At 47.5% G+C, this 14,588-nt stretch overlaps 1 protein-coding gene across 3 annotated transcripts in view; it reads left to right on the plus strand.

Moving 5' to 3' along the window:
- The first annotated feature begins 4,324 nt into the window (after positions 1-4,324).
- The window catches only part of CLTC (clathrin heavy chain), a 74,018-nt gene continuing 63,754 nt past the window's right edge, over positions 4,325-14,588 (plus strand). For all 3 annotated transcript variants that reach the window (XM_066574449.1, XM_066574457.1, XM_066574467.1), the window contains exon 1: positions 4,325-4,550. In XM_066574449.1, coding sequence (XP_066430546.1) covers positions 4,509-4,550 — 42 coding nt within the window. In that variant the 5' untranslated portion in view covers positions 4,325-4,508. The remainder of the gene's footprint in view (positions 4,551-14,588) is intronic.

The following is a 14,588-nucleotide window of genomic DNA, read 5'->3' on the forward strand; positions in this document are numbered from 1 at the left end:
CTATAATGATTTTGACACTGAGACATTGTGTTGTACTTGTAATCTCTTTATTAAAAATTTATAAGGTTTTGCAATAGAAACATTTTAAAAACCTTTCAGTACCTTATACGGTAAATTAAATGGTACCATTAAAAATACATCTTGTCCTGCAAAAAACAAGCTGTCATAGGCCTATGTTGACAGAAAACTAAAAAAAAAGTTAGCGCTCTTGAAAAGCAGAGATAAAAAAAAAAATTGAAAAAAATTATTGTTCTTCAAAGGGTTAAAGGGGTATTCCCATTTCAAGACTCTTATTTCAATGTGTTCAAAAATCGCAAAACAATGCACTTGCCTATAAGATGTTTATTTCCAAAATGCTCCGTTCTCCAGAAATTGCAGCTATTGATTCCTCTTTCCTCTGGTAGTTTAGTACTTGTTGCCAGGGAAACAGACCAAGACAGGAAAACTCATCTTAAGACCTAACAGAATAATGTATAATTAAAAAATCAAGCACTAGTGCAGAAATTCTATAAGGTACCAAATAGGTTGCAACCATAACTGTAATACGTTTTCAATTACATGTATAATAAAAAAAAACATTTGAAGAGTCTACAAATGCCAGGAACAGGGATCCTGTAGCATGATCTATGTAGAAATTAGGAGTACCCTAACTATTATCTACATAAATTGCATAAAACGAATAAAAACACCTAAAAATGTCAATTAGCTGGATAAAAGGTATGTTAATATTGTGGGGAGGAGGGGGGTATGTAGCATGAGTTGTTTGCAGTAAGGGCAACAAAATAAGGCCCAATGTCAACGGGCGGATCGGATTCCATGCGAGGAATCCAGCTCTGCCCGTGGCAGGTGACCATGCGTCCGCGTGGATCTCTGAGTTCGCTGTACTGCACATGGTCCTCACAGCTCACCGTTGTCATGCGCAGTACAGCTGCAGATCGGATGGCTTCCATTCACTTCAATTGAAGCCATCCGTGCGGGAACAGTCCAAAAACGGAGCGTGCTGTGATCTCTTTTCCGGATCAAAAGGTCCGCAAAACAAATCTGCATGCTTTAACCCTTTCCAATCCAATGTCGGGCCTGCCTCGTCATCATCATTTCCCTCCACAGCTCCGATGTCGGGGCAGGCCCGACACTGCAGTGCAGGAGTGCATCTGCACCCGATCATCAGAGACATCGGGTGCAGATACACTCCTGCACTGATCCTCATCAAGGACCCCCGAGGTGAAGGCAGAAAGGGCTTTTAACCCTTTCTGCCTTCTCCTTTACACATTACATAGCGCTCAATTAGCGCTATGTAAGGCACGGAGATTACGGCCAGCGATCATGTGACCGCCGGTGTCACCTGACCCCCAGCGGTCACATGAACGCCAAGCTGGGAGCCTGCACTGTGGGGGGGGGGGGGGGGGGGGAAGCTGCTTACCTGTCCGGCGTCTTCCCCATTCTCCCTTCTGTCTCGGCGATCATGTGACCGCTGGGTGCCACCTGACCCCAGCGGTCACATGATCGCCGAGTCGGGAGGCAGAGGGAGAATGCGGAAGATGCCGGACAGGTAAGCAGGCACCACCCCTCCCCCCCACGGTGCAGTGAGCATCTGCACCCTCCTGGACTCTGTCAGTTCAGGAGGGTGCAGGGCAATGTATTTTTTCTCATCTATTCTCACCAGCTCCAATTTATTTGGAGCTGGGGAGAATGAATGAGAAAAAAAAATTCAATTGGAAAGGGTTAATGCATTTACAGACGCCCATGCTTTTCTATGAGGAGATGTAGCCAGATAGCGCCTCAGGTTGTCGTTCAGTGGAAAACGACACTATTCTAATCCTCCAATGCAAGGGGGAGAGCTGCAGAAATAATTGGGGTCTCTCATAAGAGAGTGATCCCAAAGAAATAAAATGCAAAAAAAAGGCTATCAGCAAACAAAAATATTTTCTGCGCTCACAAAATAGTGCGCATCCACAAATAGTATTCTGTCAAAGACAATACATAGGAGTAACACTTACTGGGGAGGAGGGGGGTATGATGACCATGAGCCCCCTCCTTGAAGTGATGTCTCCAAATAGATGTTTCCACACGTATACGAGATGAAATAATAACACCTTTTATTCTCAGACTTCAGTAAAATAACGGGCAACGCGTTTCAGTGCGCACAGGCACCTTTCTCAAGCCATGGCTTGAGAAAGGTGCCTGTGCGCACTGAAACGCGTTGCCCGTTATTTTACTGAAGTCCGAGAATAAAAGGTGTTATTATTTCATCTCGTATACGTGTGGAAACATCTATTTGGAGACATCACTTCAAGGAGGGGGCTCATGGTCATCATACCCCCCTCCTCCCCAGTAAGTGTTACTCCTATGTATTGTCTTTGACAGAATACTATTTGTGGATGCGCACTATTTTGTGAGCGCAGAAAATATTTTTGTTTGCTGATAGCCTTTTTTATGCTTTTCTATGGGCGGCTTAATTTGTAGATGTCCCGCGCAGATTCCGCAAATCAAGTTTGCCCGTGGACATTGGCCCTAAGTGCATATATTTTTATTATTTACACATTTTTGTGATGTATGAATGCTTGCGTACATCTATGACCTTTATGGTCTGCAGTATTTAAGTTTATCACTTCATTACCCCCTACTTTCACCCACGTGGTCAGTTACCTCTTCCGGTCAATATTCATTCCTGCATTCCAGGAGTAACTTTTATGAGTCGTTTTTGTCTTGCTTTTTTTTCATAGCAGAGATGGAAAACGTCAGTTATAGTTCCAGGACCCTCAGCTACTATGAAAACAGCGGCGCCTTCAGCCTAGTGCTGTTGCCATAGCGCGCATTCACTTGAGCTGGTTTCAATAGGTGGTATACCCCTTTAAAGAAGCTTTCCAGGTGATTTTTGATTGATGCCCTATACTCTGGATCGGTCATTGATAGTTGACTGGATGGGGATGGTTGTTTAGGCACCCACTGTCAGATCACAGGGTATGGGGAGGAAACTGATGACTGGACTAAGGCTACCGGAACACGACCGGGTCGGATTCCGCATGCAGGATCCCGCAGTGGAATCTGTCCGGTGCCCCCGCGTATCTGTCTAAAATCTTCTTTATCTGTACTGCGGATGGTCTGGCCGGCGCACGTGCGCAGTACAGATTTTGCCACGTTGTTGCTAGCCGATGACGCAGATCGCACGACAAAACGATGACTGTGGAAGGGCCACGGATCGGACGGTTTCCATTGACTTCGATGGAAGCTGTCTGCACGGACTTCACCTATAAAAAAAGAGCATGCAGTGATTTTTTTTCCTCGCAATTGATTTCCGCTCGTGTGCAGGAAAAAAAAAGGGTTTCCATTGATTGCTCTGGGCAGTATCCCGGAGGAGGACGCCTGCTCCAGATTCTGCAATGTAAATCTGCCCGTGTGCAGGCGGCCTTAGTCCGTCCAGCAGATACGGTCTGCTCTGCTCCCCGGACTTCTTGCTGGTAATTGCCATGCACTATGGGAAAAGTTTATACCTTCTCTTTAAAAATCTTAATTGATCAAAAAGTTTAGCAAACTACATTTTGAAAAGTATATTTCCTCCTTGTTTTATCCCTTCCTCTGGCTATTTGTAGGGAATACCCTTTCACCTGGTGCAAAGGCTATCTTGGCGCTGATAGGTACCTGGCAGCAGCCTGACGCCTTCCTCATGACCTTAGTCAAGGTTACACTCCCATGGCTAGTCTCCCCAGCACAGCCAGGCCCTGTCATGTCTGACAATCATTCTACCGCTTTCAGTTCCGCTGGACTAATAGGGCTGACTATGACACTCCCTTTGGGTTGGAAAGCCCCAGTGTTAGCAGCTCAGCTGGTACAGCGCCCCTGTGGGCGAGTCCTACACACTGCAGCGGAGAGCCGCCCGTCGCTCAGGTGACGGACAGGTAGTAGAACAGCGCCGCCCGACCCACACAGTCTCAGCGGCAGGCAACCTCCTGCGTCACGTGATAACAAATTCAAGGCCAAGGTACAAATTTTCCGGAAATGACGTCACGTCACCCAGTCGCATGATGTGGCAAAATTAAAAAAAAGGAAGGCAGAAAAAAATCCCGGATGCTGCATCTAAACGCTCTTACAGTCTTTACCTCACGGGCTCCCGTACCGCCCTGCTCGGGAATACACCTAGACGAGCAGTCACTTACACTGGACTTAATAACTGAGAGCTTCCCTGCGTAGTTAGCTAGAGACCTACCATGATATCCCTCCGCCGGGCGTTGAGCGTTCCGCCGTGGAGTCTATAGATAGTATTCCTGCGCGCGGAGGGGGCGGGGCGCAGAGTGAGGGTGAAGCTGTCGTTCCGGATTGCAGAGGCAGTTCCCCCGTTTCCGCCATTGCGGCTCCTGCCCGATAGTCAGCGAGGAACAGCCGGAGGACGCCCTCTCACAGACAGGCGGCCTACTTAAGTCGTCTTCCTACCGTTTGCAGTCGTTGAGAGCGAGTGAGGCAGCCTGCAGGAGGTGACGGAGAAGAGAGAAGCAGCAGAGCTCGGAACCGCCATGGCTCAGATACTACCCATCCGCTTCCAGGAGCACCTGCAGGTACCGAAGCACAGCCCGCCGCCCTCGGGCCTGGTGGCCGAGCCGCTGCCGGCGGGAGGAGGGGAGCTGTCATGTCTGCGGGCGGTGGACTAGGCCGTATTACCGGCAGGCCTGTGTGCTAGCAGTGTGTGGCGGGGGGCACCGGGTAACCTTGACCCCCTCCGCTCACCTGCGGCCATATAGTCCCTGCTGAGGTCATAGGCGGAAGAGCGGCGCTAGGTGTCTCCGGAGCGGCAGGTGTGGGCAGCAGGGAGTGTCAGTGACAGCCTTGTGTAATGGGCTGCAGTGACGAATGAATGACTGCACAGCCCTCCCCGCTGGGGGGACCCCACTGCCAGGGTACACGGCTCATGGTGCGGCCACCCACCAGCTGGAGGCACTACTGCTGGCCTGTGTACAAGCAGGGGATTGTGGCCACTGACTATTGATCTGTCCTTTAGGCTAGGTCCCCAGTAGCTGACTGGTACTTACAGCACTGACCCCAATGCCGACCATCGGCCTGACTACTGGCATCAGGTGATCGGCGGGGGTCCTGAGTAGCAGATCAACTATTCGTGGCCTATCCTAAGGATTGAGGACTGGTCATCCACAGTAAATGACAGGAAAATCCCTTTAAAGTGGCCTTGAAGGACATGAAGAAAAAATAAAGTATCGTGGGTTTTTTTTTGTCTTTGTTTTTTTTTTTTTCTTCATGTCCTGGAAAACCCCTCTAAGTCCAGCCGTGTTGCTGACTGCTTTCTCCTCCTTATTCTGTCACCCATAAAACTTTCTCCAGGTGGAGTAAAACTAAATGCTTAGCAGCTTTCCCATAATGTGGTTGTCAGATGCAGACATGGAGTCCGACCGTCTTCCTGAGATCAGAGGGTCATGTGATATCGGCTCCACACGAGCCACAGGCAGGATATGGGGGCCTGTCAGCCATGACTGTACTCACACTAGTCTTATATAGGAGATGTTGTATTACAGGACGCTTGGGGCTCATTCACATGAGCATATTTTTATACATGTAATACAGACAGCATAAACCCTCATTTTTTAGTAATTAGGTTATTTTGTGCATTTTTTTAATGCACATAATCGCAGTATGTCCTGCTTTGGTCTATATCGCCCATTAAAGTCTGCAGGGTCATGTGAAAACACAGTTGTATGTGTATTTGCTGCATTTTTGGGCATATTGGCAGAAGACGGGTGAAAAAAAAAAAATGGTGACATCAATTGATCCTTGCAGTGTTTTTGCACATAATGATTATGTATGCAACAAAGCCATACACTGTGTGGGTGTGTGTGTGTGTGTTAAAAAGCTATTTCATGGCCAGAGATTTGATACACCCATGTGAATGAGCCCTTATTCAGATAAACGGGCTTCTTGTAATACATGGCAGTCTGTTGCATTGAGCTTGAGGCCAGCTTCACACTGGTGATAGCCTATTTTGCGTTGCGAGAGTGAGTGAAAACGCATGGAAATGAAACCAATGATTTTCAGTGATTTCATTCTTTTTATGATGCCTTCACTGCGCACTCACAGCGCTAAGAAAAATCTGCAATATCGCCCATTGTTTTCAGTGGGACCAGCACTGGCCCCATTGACAGCCTAGGGAGTACATCGTGCTCCCCTGACACAGCTGTGGCAGAGGTCCGCCATGCTATCCCATTGCTCTCAATGGGGTCGGCGCTGCTCTTGCCCCATTGAAAGCAATGAGTTGCAGGCAACCCCCACAGCGATGATTTTTGGGGATGGGCTTGGAATATAAGCCTTTCCCGAAAAATCATCCCTAGCTGTAAGTAAAAATAATACAATTTACTCACCTAGACGGGCTGTATGGCTCTTCTGTCTTTTCCCGGCAGTAATCTGCTGTCTTCTGCATTCCAGGGATTGAAAAATCGCTGCCTCTGATTGGCTGAGCGCTGTAACCAATGGCAGGCAGCGCTTAGCTGTTGTTCAGTGACAGCTGGGCGCTGCCTCTGATTGGTCACAGAGCTCAATGAATGGCTGAGTACTGTAACCAATCGGAGGCAGTGACTTTTCAATTCCTGGCCTCCAGAAGACAGGAGATGACTGCCGGGTACGGACAGAAGAGCCGGACAGCTCGTCTAGGTAAGTTAAATTTTATTTAACTTTTCTTTATAGCTAGGAATGATTTTCAGGGAAGGGCTTATGTTTCAAGCCTTTCCCCGAAAATCACTGCTGTGCAGGTTGCCTGGAACTCATTGCTTTCAGTGGGGCGGCAGCAGCGCTGGCCCCCACTGAAAGCAATGGGATAGCATTACGGACCTCTGCCACAGCTGTGACAGGAGATTCCTTCATCTTTGCAGGGATGTAGGTACCACCTTATATCTAAATGGGGAAGATGAGAATGGATAGGTAGCCGTAAACGCACTTATTTTAATTCACTTCTGTGGGAGTTGGGAAAACGGCAAGCGTGTTTTTGGCTTCTTCCATGACTGCAGATAACTGGATAGGCACAGCCACCTCTCCATCAGGAAGCATCGTCCGCGTTGCCAAGGGGTGTGGGGATCAGAGGGCCACTGTTCTTGATAGATGCTTGTATTTCCTGTGACCTGCCCTAATTGTGTAATGTAGGAATAGCCTTTAAGTGATGGCACACAGACAATCCGAAAATAAGGAATCAAAACATTCTATAAGGTCCTGCAGTCTTGGCCTCATTCACACCTCAGTAGGTAAGTATCTTGCAGCCCTTCTTTTTTTTTTTTTTTTGCTCTTGCCAAAATCAGAAGTGGATGCAAAGAGAAGAATAAATGTGGGGTGTCTTCTGAATCACACCAAGAATAATGGTACGGTCACATGTAACGCTCGCCACGTGACTGGGTTGTGTCTGAGAACCATGCATTGACTTAAAGGGGTTGTCCTGCGAAAGCAAGTGGGTCTATACACTTCTGTATGGCCATATTAATGCACTTTGTAATGTACATTGTGCATTAATTATGAGCCATACAGAAGTTATTCACTTACCTGTTCCGTTGCTAGCGTCCTCGTCTCCATGGTGCCGTCTAATTTTCAGCGTCTAATCGCCGGATTAGACGTGCTTGCGCAATCCGGTCTTCTTCTTTTCTGAATGGGGCCGCTCGTGCCGGAGAGCGGCTCCTCGTAGCTCCGCCACGTCACGTGCCGATTCCAGCCAATCAGGAGGCTGGAATCAGCAATGGACCGCACAGAAGCCCTGCGGTCCACCGAGGGTGAAGATCCCGGCGGCCATCTTCAGCAGGTAAGTAAGAAGTCACCGGAGCGCGGGGATTCAGGTAAGCACTATCCGGTTTTCTTTTTTAACCCCTGCATCGGGTTTGTCTCGCGCCGAACGGGGGGGGCTATTGAAAAAAAAAAAACCCGTTTCGGCGCGGGACAACCCCTTTAAGTCTACACGGCTTGCTAATGAATTATTTGCTGGGTTAACGGCCGTGCGCCAAGAACAATGAATAGGCAGTGGACACTAAAAGGGGTTGACCGATTTCTATATGAAATTTTAATGACAGGTACATGTGTTAAAATAACAAATTCAGCAGTACTTGCCCATCCTCATCTCTGTGGTTTTCCCAATCTTGTTATAGAACCAACACCATGTGACTGGTTCCTTTTAACTGGAGGCCGTAGCATAATTATTCTGACCTGGCATCATGGCACCCAGGATGTGAGCACTGATGCCAGGGGAACGGGTGATGATGCTGTGGCCTTTGCCTGCAGTGATTACATAGTATCCATTCCACAACAAGCAACAGTAAGACTGCGGGGCTGCAGTGCTGGATCGCTGGGTCTGAGGACAGAGAAGTACCGCTGGATTTCTGTGCATCTGTTGTCCAGTTACTATATGAAAGTTTAACAACTCCTTTAACCCCTTTAGTGGCACGCCTGGAAAATCTCCTAAAAATCATTGTTGAAATGTGCTGAAGACTACCTAAACCTGGCACTGAAGGAGTTAAAGGGAACCTATCACAAGTTTGGAGCAGGTTAAATCACCTTCAGTTACAGAACATAAAAGGGGAACTCTTTCCACGGGATCTTGTTTTAGTCCTTATACCTTGTAAAACTGCCTTTTTAATATTGTTTCATATTGGCCTAACGGTCCGGTGGGCAGGCCCAGACCAGCTCTGCTGTGCGCTCTGAAACCCAGACCCACCGGATGAGTGATGTGGATGATGTCTCCTATGTCCTCCCCAGGATGCTTCAAATATTGTGCATGTGCCAATCATTTATCCTTATTGGGGGCAGATTTGACTGACTCTCCTGTGCCCGTCAGTCATCAGCACCTGTGCGAGGTTTAGATGGTCCCATGGATGACGTAGGGGACCTTGTCTGGGTCAGTCCTCTGGCGAGGAGCGTCTTATGGAGCCACAGTGGGCAGCAGGGATGGCCTGGGCCCACCCACCAGATTCTCCGGCACTATTAGCACGGGAAATATCAAATTCAGTTTTACAATATGCTGGCATTGGGCACTATAATTAGAGAACCTGTGGCATGAACTCCAATTTAATGTATGGAGCTGGTTAACCACTTGCAGATACAAAAGTGGTGACATGGTCTCTTTAACCCGCTCCTAAGCTGTGTGGACTTGTATCATGGTGGGGCTCCTTACCTGCACCGCTACACAATTGGTACGCTCTGCAGATGAATGATCTGATGCTCCAGTTAATCTCAGCCACTTCCATTAATCAGAAACCAGGAAATGGCTGTGCACACCTAGCTGGGATAATGGTGTTATTACACAAGTGCTGATAAAGCTCATTTAATAATGCTAATTGCCGGGCTGCACCCGCACTTGCAAGTGCAGCCCAGCAATCATCAAGAAAACCTGTGCAGTAGCGCTTGTGTAACAGCAGCCTTAGAAGTCCCTTCACCACCTCATTGCACAAGAAACATCTCAGACATGTTCAATTGATGAGTCAGTATTCATTTTGTGAGCTATCGGTTGTGGCTGCGCTGCTCCTTGTGGTCCTGATGGTCGTCAGGTTGAGCTCATGTATTTGGTGACTGAAGCAATCTGAGGGGCTAGAATGATGGCCGGTGTGAGTGCTGCGGCTGATGCAGTTTTCATTCCACATCCCAGGGTTGTATGAGCAGTGTGAAACCGCAGAGGCCAGTGATTGGCTGCAGTGGTCCCCGGCGGTCTGGGTACTTCTCTGCTGCTCATGCACATGATCCCTGCAGCCAGTCGCTGGCCTTAGTGGTATCGTGCCATTCATACGTACGTTACTGCTGGAGCCAGTGGTTGACTGCAGCCGTCAGGTGCGTAGACGGCACATGGTCGGTGCAGGGGAGTAAACGCACTGGTGGGGAACACTGGAATGGCGGAGGATTAAAGAGTTTCACGTTTTTGTTTTATTGCTTTCTCTGGTCCTGAAAGTACGATGTTTCTATTTTCATCAATGGAGCAGCACTACACGTGTGCCACCACTGCTCCATTCATGCAGGGACCTCTAGGACCCCCCCCCCCCCATTCCTGGGATCCATGGGGGGTCCCAGCAGTTGGTAAAGTCAGTTTTACAAAAGCCAAACTTGATGCATTCTTTTGCGTCTGCAACATTGTGGTCTTCGCAGCCTGTGACTCTCACTGTGGCTCCATTGAATTCAATGGCAGTGTGAGGTTGAAATGCTACATAGCAGTCTTTGGTCACGTGACCTCTGGTGGGCAAAGTCACTGTAGCCTAATTTTCTGCCTCTTCTCATTGACTCTATGCGTAGTCCGTGTTCATATTCTGTAAGCCGTGGATGAAGTGACTATATGGATATGACAGTTCCCCCTGGGTGCAGCCATGAGCAGTGGGAGGACATGGTGCTGCTGCCAATTCTCTATGCGCCCTGATATAGCATGTGTATGAGAGAGATTAGATGCTGTAACGTCCATCCTTTATACCATTACACCAGTGCTGGTCTGTAGTGCGTTCTCTGTGCTGATGAATAGCAGGATACACTAGACACGTCTCAAGTGTCACTGTGTCACTAAAAATTCAGTGTTTGGCTAATGTAGAGGTGCCTAATGTTTCACCCTTTTCTCCATCGATCTGGAGATGTTAAGGGGAGAGCGCTACTTCTTGCCATATTATGTGGATTAGAAGCCATTCATCTTACTATAACTGGGCCAGCTCAACAGAGTGCAGGTCCATAGATATGTGACTCTCGTGCATCCAGAGCATGCGGGTCTCAGTCATTCTGATAGGTTTGAGAAGCAGTGGCTAGATGGGTTTTCAGCTTAGTGACTAAAATCAGGTGAGGAACAGGACTGGACATTCAACCCTGAAGGTTAGGTTCAGATATTGATCAAAACTTATACAAAGATGTCATCTACATACACTTAAAAGGGATTCTTTCACCAGGTCCAATCTGACCGACCCGCAGGCAGCATGAAGCCTGTTTTTATCCTGAAACGCTGCAGCATCTCCTAATGAACACACTTGGATTGACTTAGAGCCAAGCTCCGAGTCACAGGGGTGGACCATGCCGGCTTCTCCCTGCCTGCGTCATGCAGAGTGACAGTTGTCACTTGGCATGATTCAGGTGGGGAGAGGCAGCATGGTCCACCCCTGTGACTCGGAGTCAAACATCAGTGTGTATTCTGAACCATACCTGCTTGGGTTCATGCTGCCTGGGGTTTGGGCAGCATGAACCTGCTGATGGAATCCCTGTAAGTAACCCATGAGCACTCAATGGTCTGGCCAAGCATTCATGTGTGTTCCATGAGGTGTGGAGAAAGCTGCTGCTAGACAGCCCTGATGGTGACTTCTCTCAAGTGAGAACTAAGGCATTGGGTGTTAAAACTCAGTGTTCCAAACTTTTTCTCCCTCAACATCTTTTGTGGGAGATGAAGTAGGGCCCCCACGCTCCATACACATGCAACCATCAGCTGTCCTTGGCATAATCGGTAGGTTTGAATGACTTGCCTAATATGTCTGGGGGCTTAACACTAGATCTGTGTTGTACTGGTCATGTATTCTAGCTGTTTCTCCCTTAGATCTATAGGACACCTATCTTTTTTTTCCTTTTCCTGTTTTTGTGATTAGCTTTGCAAGAAGTAAACCTCATTGTACATGCAATTTTCACATGCAGGAAAGAAAAATTGCACGTTGCAACGCTTATAATAAAAAAAACTCATTCATGCATGCAAACAGCACAGGATGCAATGTGATTCTCTTTCCCCCCCCCCCCCCCCCTCACACGCATAAAAAATAGCGGCAGATTCTTGATCAGAATCTCCCAATACGACTTCTTTTTTCTATCTTGCACTGTGAGTGAGAAATGGCTCATATAAATTAACCCTTTTGAAATCAATGGGGTATTTTCCCGTTTATATCGCAATTGGAAAGAACTCGCACAGAAAGACTGTTCGTGTAAATATTTACGCAGCAGAATATTCTGCCTCAAAAATCCATGGCGAAACCTGTGGATTTTGCCTCGTCAATGGGAAAATCTGCTTGTTGAATTCTGGCACAGAAAATCATTGACAGGGCAAAATCCATACGCAGATCTACGGCAGAAAACCGTGGCTTTTGACGGGCTTTGTAAAAGTGTGATTGTTTAGGGCTGCCGGCTGGAGCCCCCGCTGTTACTGAGCACAATGGGTCCTACATCCCTGTTAGTTTCCACAGAACATGGCACTTTTTTTCTTTCCTCCTCCAAGTTCACTTAGACGGTTGGGTTATTTAAGGATCTAGCAGTGTGAACATGAATACACATTAACGGTCTGTGAATTGTCAGACGTTTTAGAGAACTGTAATGTATAACTGAAGCACAGAATTAGAATTTACAGAATTAATCATTACACAGAAGCAGAACTAGGAAACGGATACTTTAGTACTGATGGAATGGATGCATTTTTAATGATGTGTTCAGATGACCTATGGTATTGATTGCCAGTTTCATTAGTAGGAATAGACATAAATAAGGCTCCTCTGATAGAAGCATTGGATCTTCACCTCATGTATGACGGATGAATCTCCCTCGCCCCCCTGGTGCGGTAGCCTGCAGAGTATTCAGCATTAACCCATGAAGGCAGTGGTGCAGTTTGGTTGGCTTTAGCGTTTATTCACATCAGTGTTGCCAAATTCCATTAGAATCCAGGACAAAATAGTGCAGCATGCTTCATCCAGGATTGTGCTGCCCCCCCCCCCCCCCTTGACAAAAACTGACAGACCCAATTATAATCAATAGGGTCCGTTTGGTGCCGTTTGCTTTCGTTATAAGGAGGATATTTTTGGCCAGGGGATTGTTCTCCTGCTCCCATAACTGAGCTGGAAAATGAAAGCCTAAGGGTAGTTTCACATGGTGGCGATATCGCTGCGGCAAAATCGCAATTTTGTTCATGAGATGTCTGAGCATCAGTGATGTGTTTTTTTTGCAAAAACATCGCTACCACTTGCAATTTTTCTCGCGTTGAAGACAATAAGACTTTTTACATTTTTAAAACCGCATCGCACGTAAATCGCAAGTTAGTGCGATAAAACGAAGGCTCTATAGAGAAACATGGGTGATAAAAAAGAGCAGAAAGATAAACCTGCTGTAATTTTTAAATCTCGCACCATCGCAGGAGTAAAAACATTGCAAATGTGAAAGAAACCATTGTAAAGCATGGGCTTCATAATTCTGTTTTCACGTGCTCACACGGCACAAAAACCTTGTGAGCCCATGTAAAACCGGCGTAACAGTGATGTGAATGAGTCCCTGCGTCATACGAATCCGTTATGTTTCTTGAACTGTACATAGAGTATAACTTTCACTTCATAAGGCCTCCTTCTCACAAACTGATTTCCGCCGCGTTGCCCGCAGCTATTAGGTTCTATTGAACCTAATAGCTCAATGCTCACGGTGCGGAATTCCATCGCGGAATTCCGCACCGTGAAATCTCCCGTCCTCACCCGCGGCATGCTCTATTTGCCGCGGGTGTACGCGCGGCCGGCTTCCATTGCAATCTTCCGCTGTAGCACAGCCCAGCGTCATGTGGCGCTGTGGGCGTGTCTTGTGACGTGGCCGGCGTGTCACATGGCGCTGCGGCGCGTCACGCCGAAGCGTCATGCGGGACCCAGGACACCGGATCCGCTGGTAAGTATGGGGTCTCTGGGGGGCGCCGTGACGGGCTTCGCCGCAGAATATTCCGCGGCGGAGCCCGTCACGCCCGTGTGCAGCCGGCCTAACTATCGGGTGTTCCTCACTTGGTTTACAGCACCATCAGCACTGTGATCTGAAAAACCGTGCTGAGGTTGCTGCGAATCACTTTTGTAAAGATTGGGTTTTTTAGGGCATGCTGCGTTTTATAGTGGGGGGTGTGTGTGGTTTGTTTTGCTTTTTGTAATTACAGTTGTACGACAAAAGGGCACCCATCCAAAACCAGAGAAGATGTACTTTAAACATAATACAATGGTGCAGATCCCCCCCCCCCCCCTCTAGAACTAGTTGGTTTTAGGACCTATTTACACTGATAGATCGCTCCGTTTTGAGCAATCATCTTTGCATAGTCTATAGTAGCTACTTAAGAGCTATGCAGGCGGAGCGGGACACCAACGCTTTCGCTCAGTGAACAATGCAGCTGTTTTGCATAGGCAAACAATTGTATTGTTCTCCGCGCTTACAGATTGTGTCCTGCTGTGAACTACCAGTGGGACCTGAGCTGAAAAAAATCTTATCAGCACTGCTGACTGTGACAACAGCCTGCACTGCTGATAAGAGTTCATCATTCAAGTCTAGAAAACTAAAATTGAGCAAGGAACGAATTGTGCAGGAAAACTGCATGATGTCCGTGCATTCAGACGCAACGGTTATCACTCAAGACTGCTTTGAGCACATTTTGAGCAAGAATCGTTGTCTAAATGGGCCTTTACTTGCACAAACCTATTAGACTAATGTGCCAGTTCAATGGCTGGGAGCATTGGTGCTATTTATTTATTTTTTTTGTGTGTGTTTTAAGTGCACATGCCTTGCACACGGAAAAACTGTGCAAGAAAGCATTGTTCGTTCTACATATACATGGTGCTTGTGCACACACATACAAGATTTTAATACTGTTTTCGAGCAGACTGCGCATGTCTGCGTGAGCCCTA

Source organism: Eleutherodactylus coqui, chromosome 1 (genome assembly GCF_035609145.1).
Source record: "Eleutherodactylus coqui strain aEleCoq1 chromosome 1, aEleCoq1.hap1, whole genome shotgun sequence".
Taxonomy (NCBI): Eukaryota; Metazoa; Chordata; class Amphibia; order Anura; family Eleutherodactylidae; genus Eleutherodactylus; species Eleutherodactylus coqui.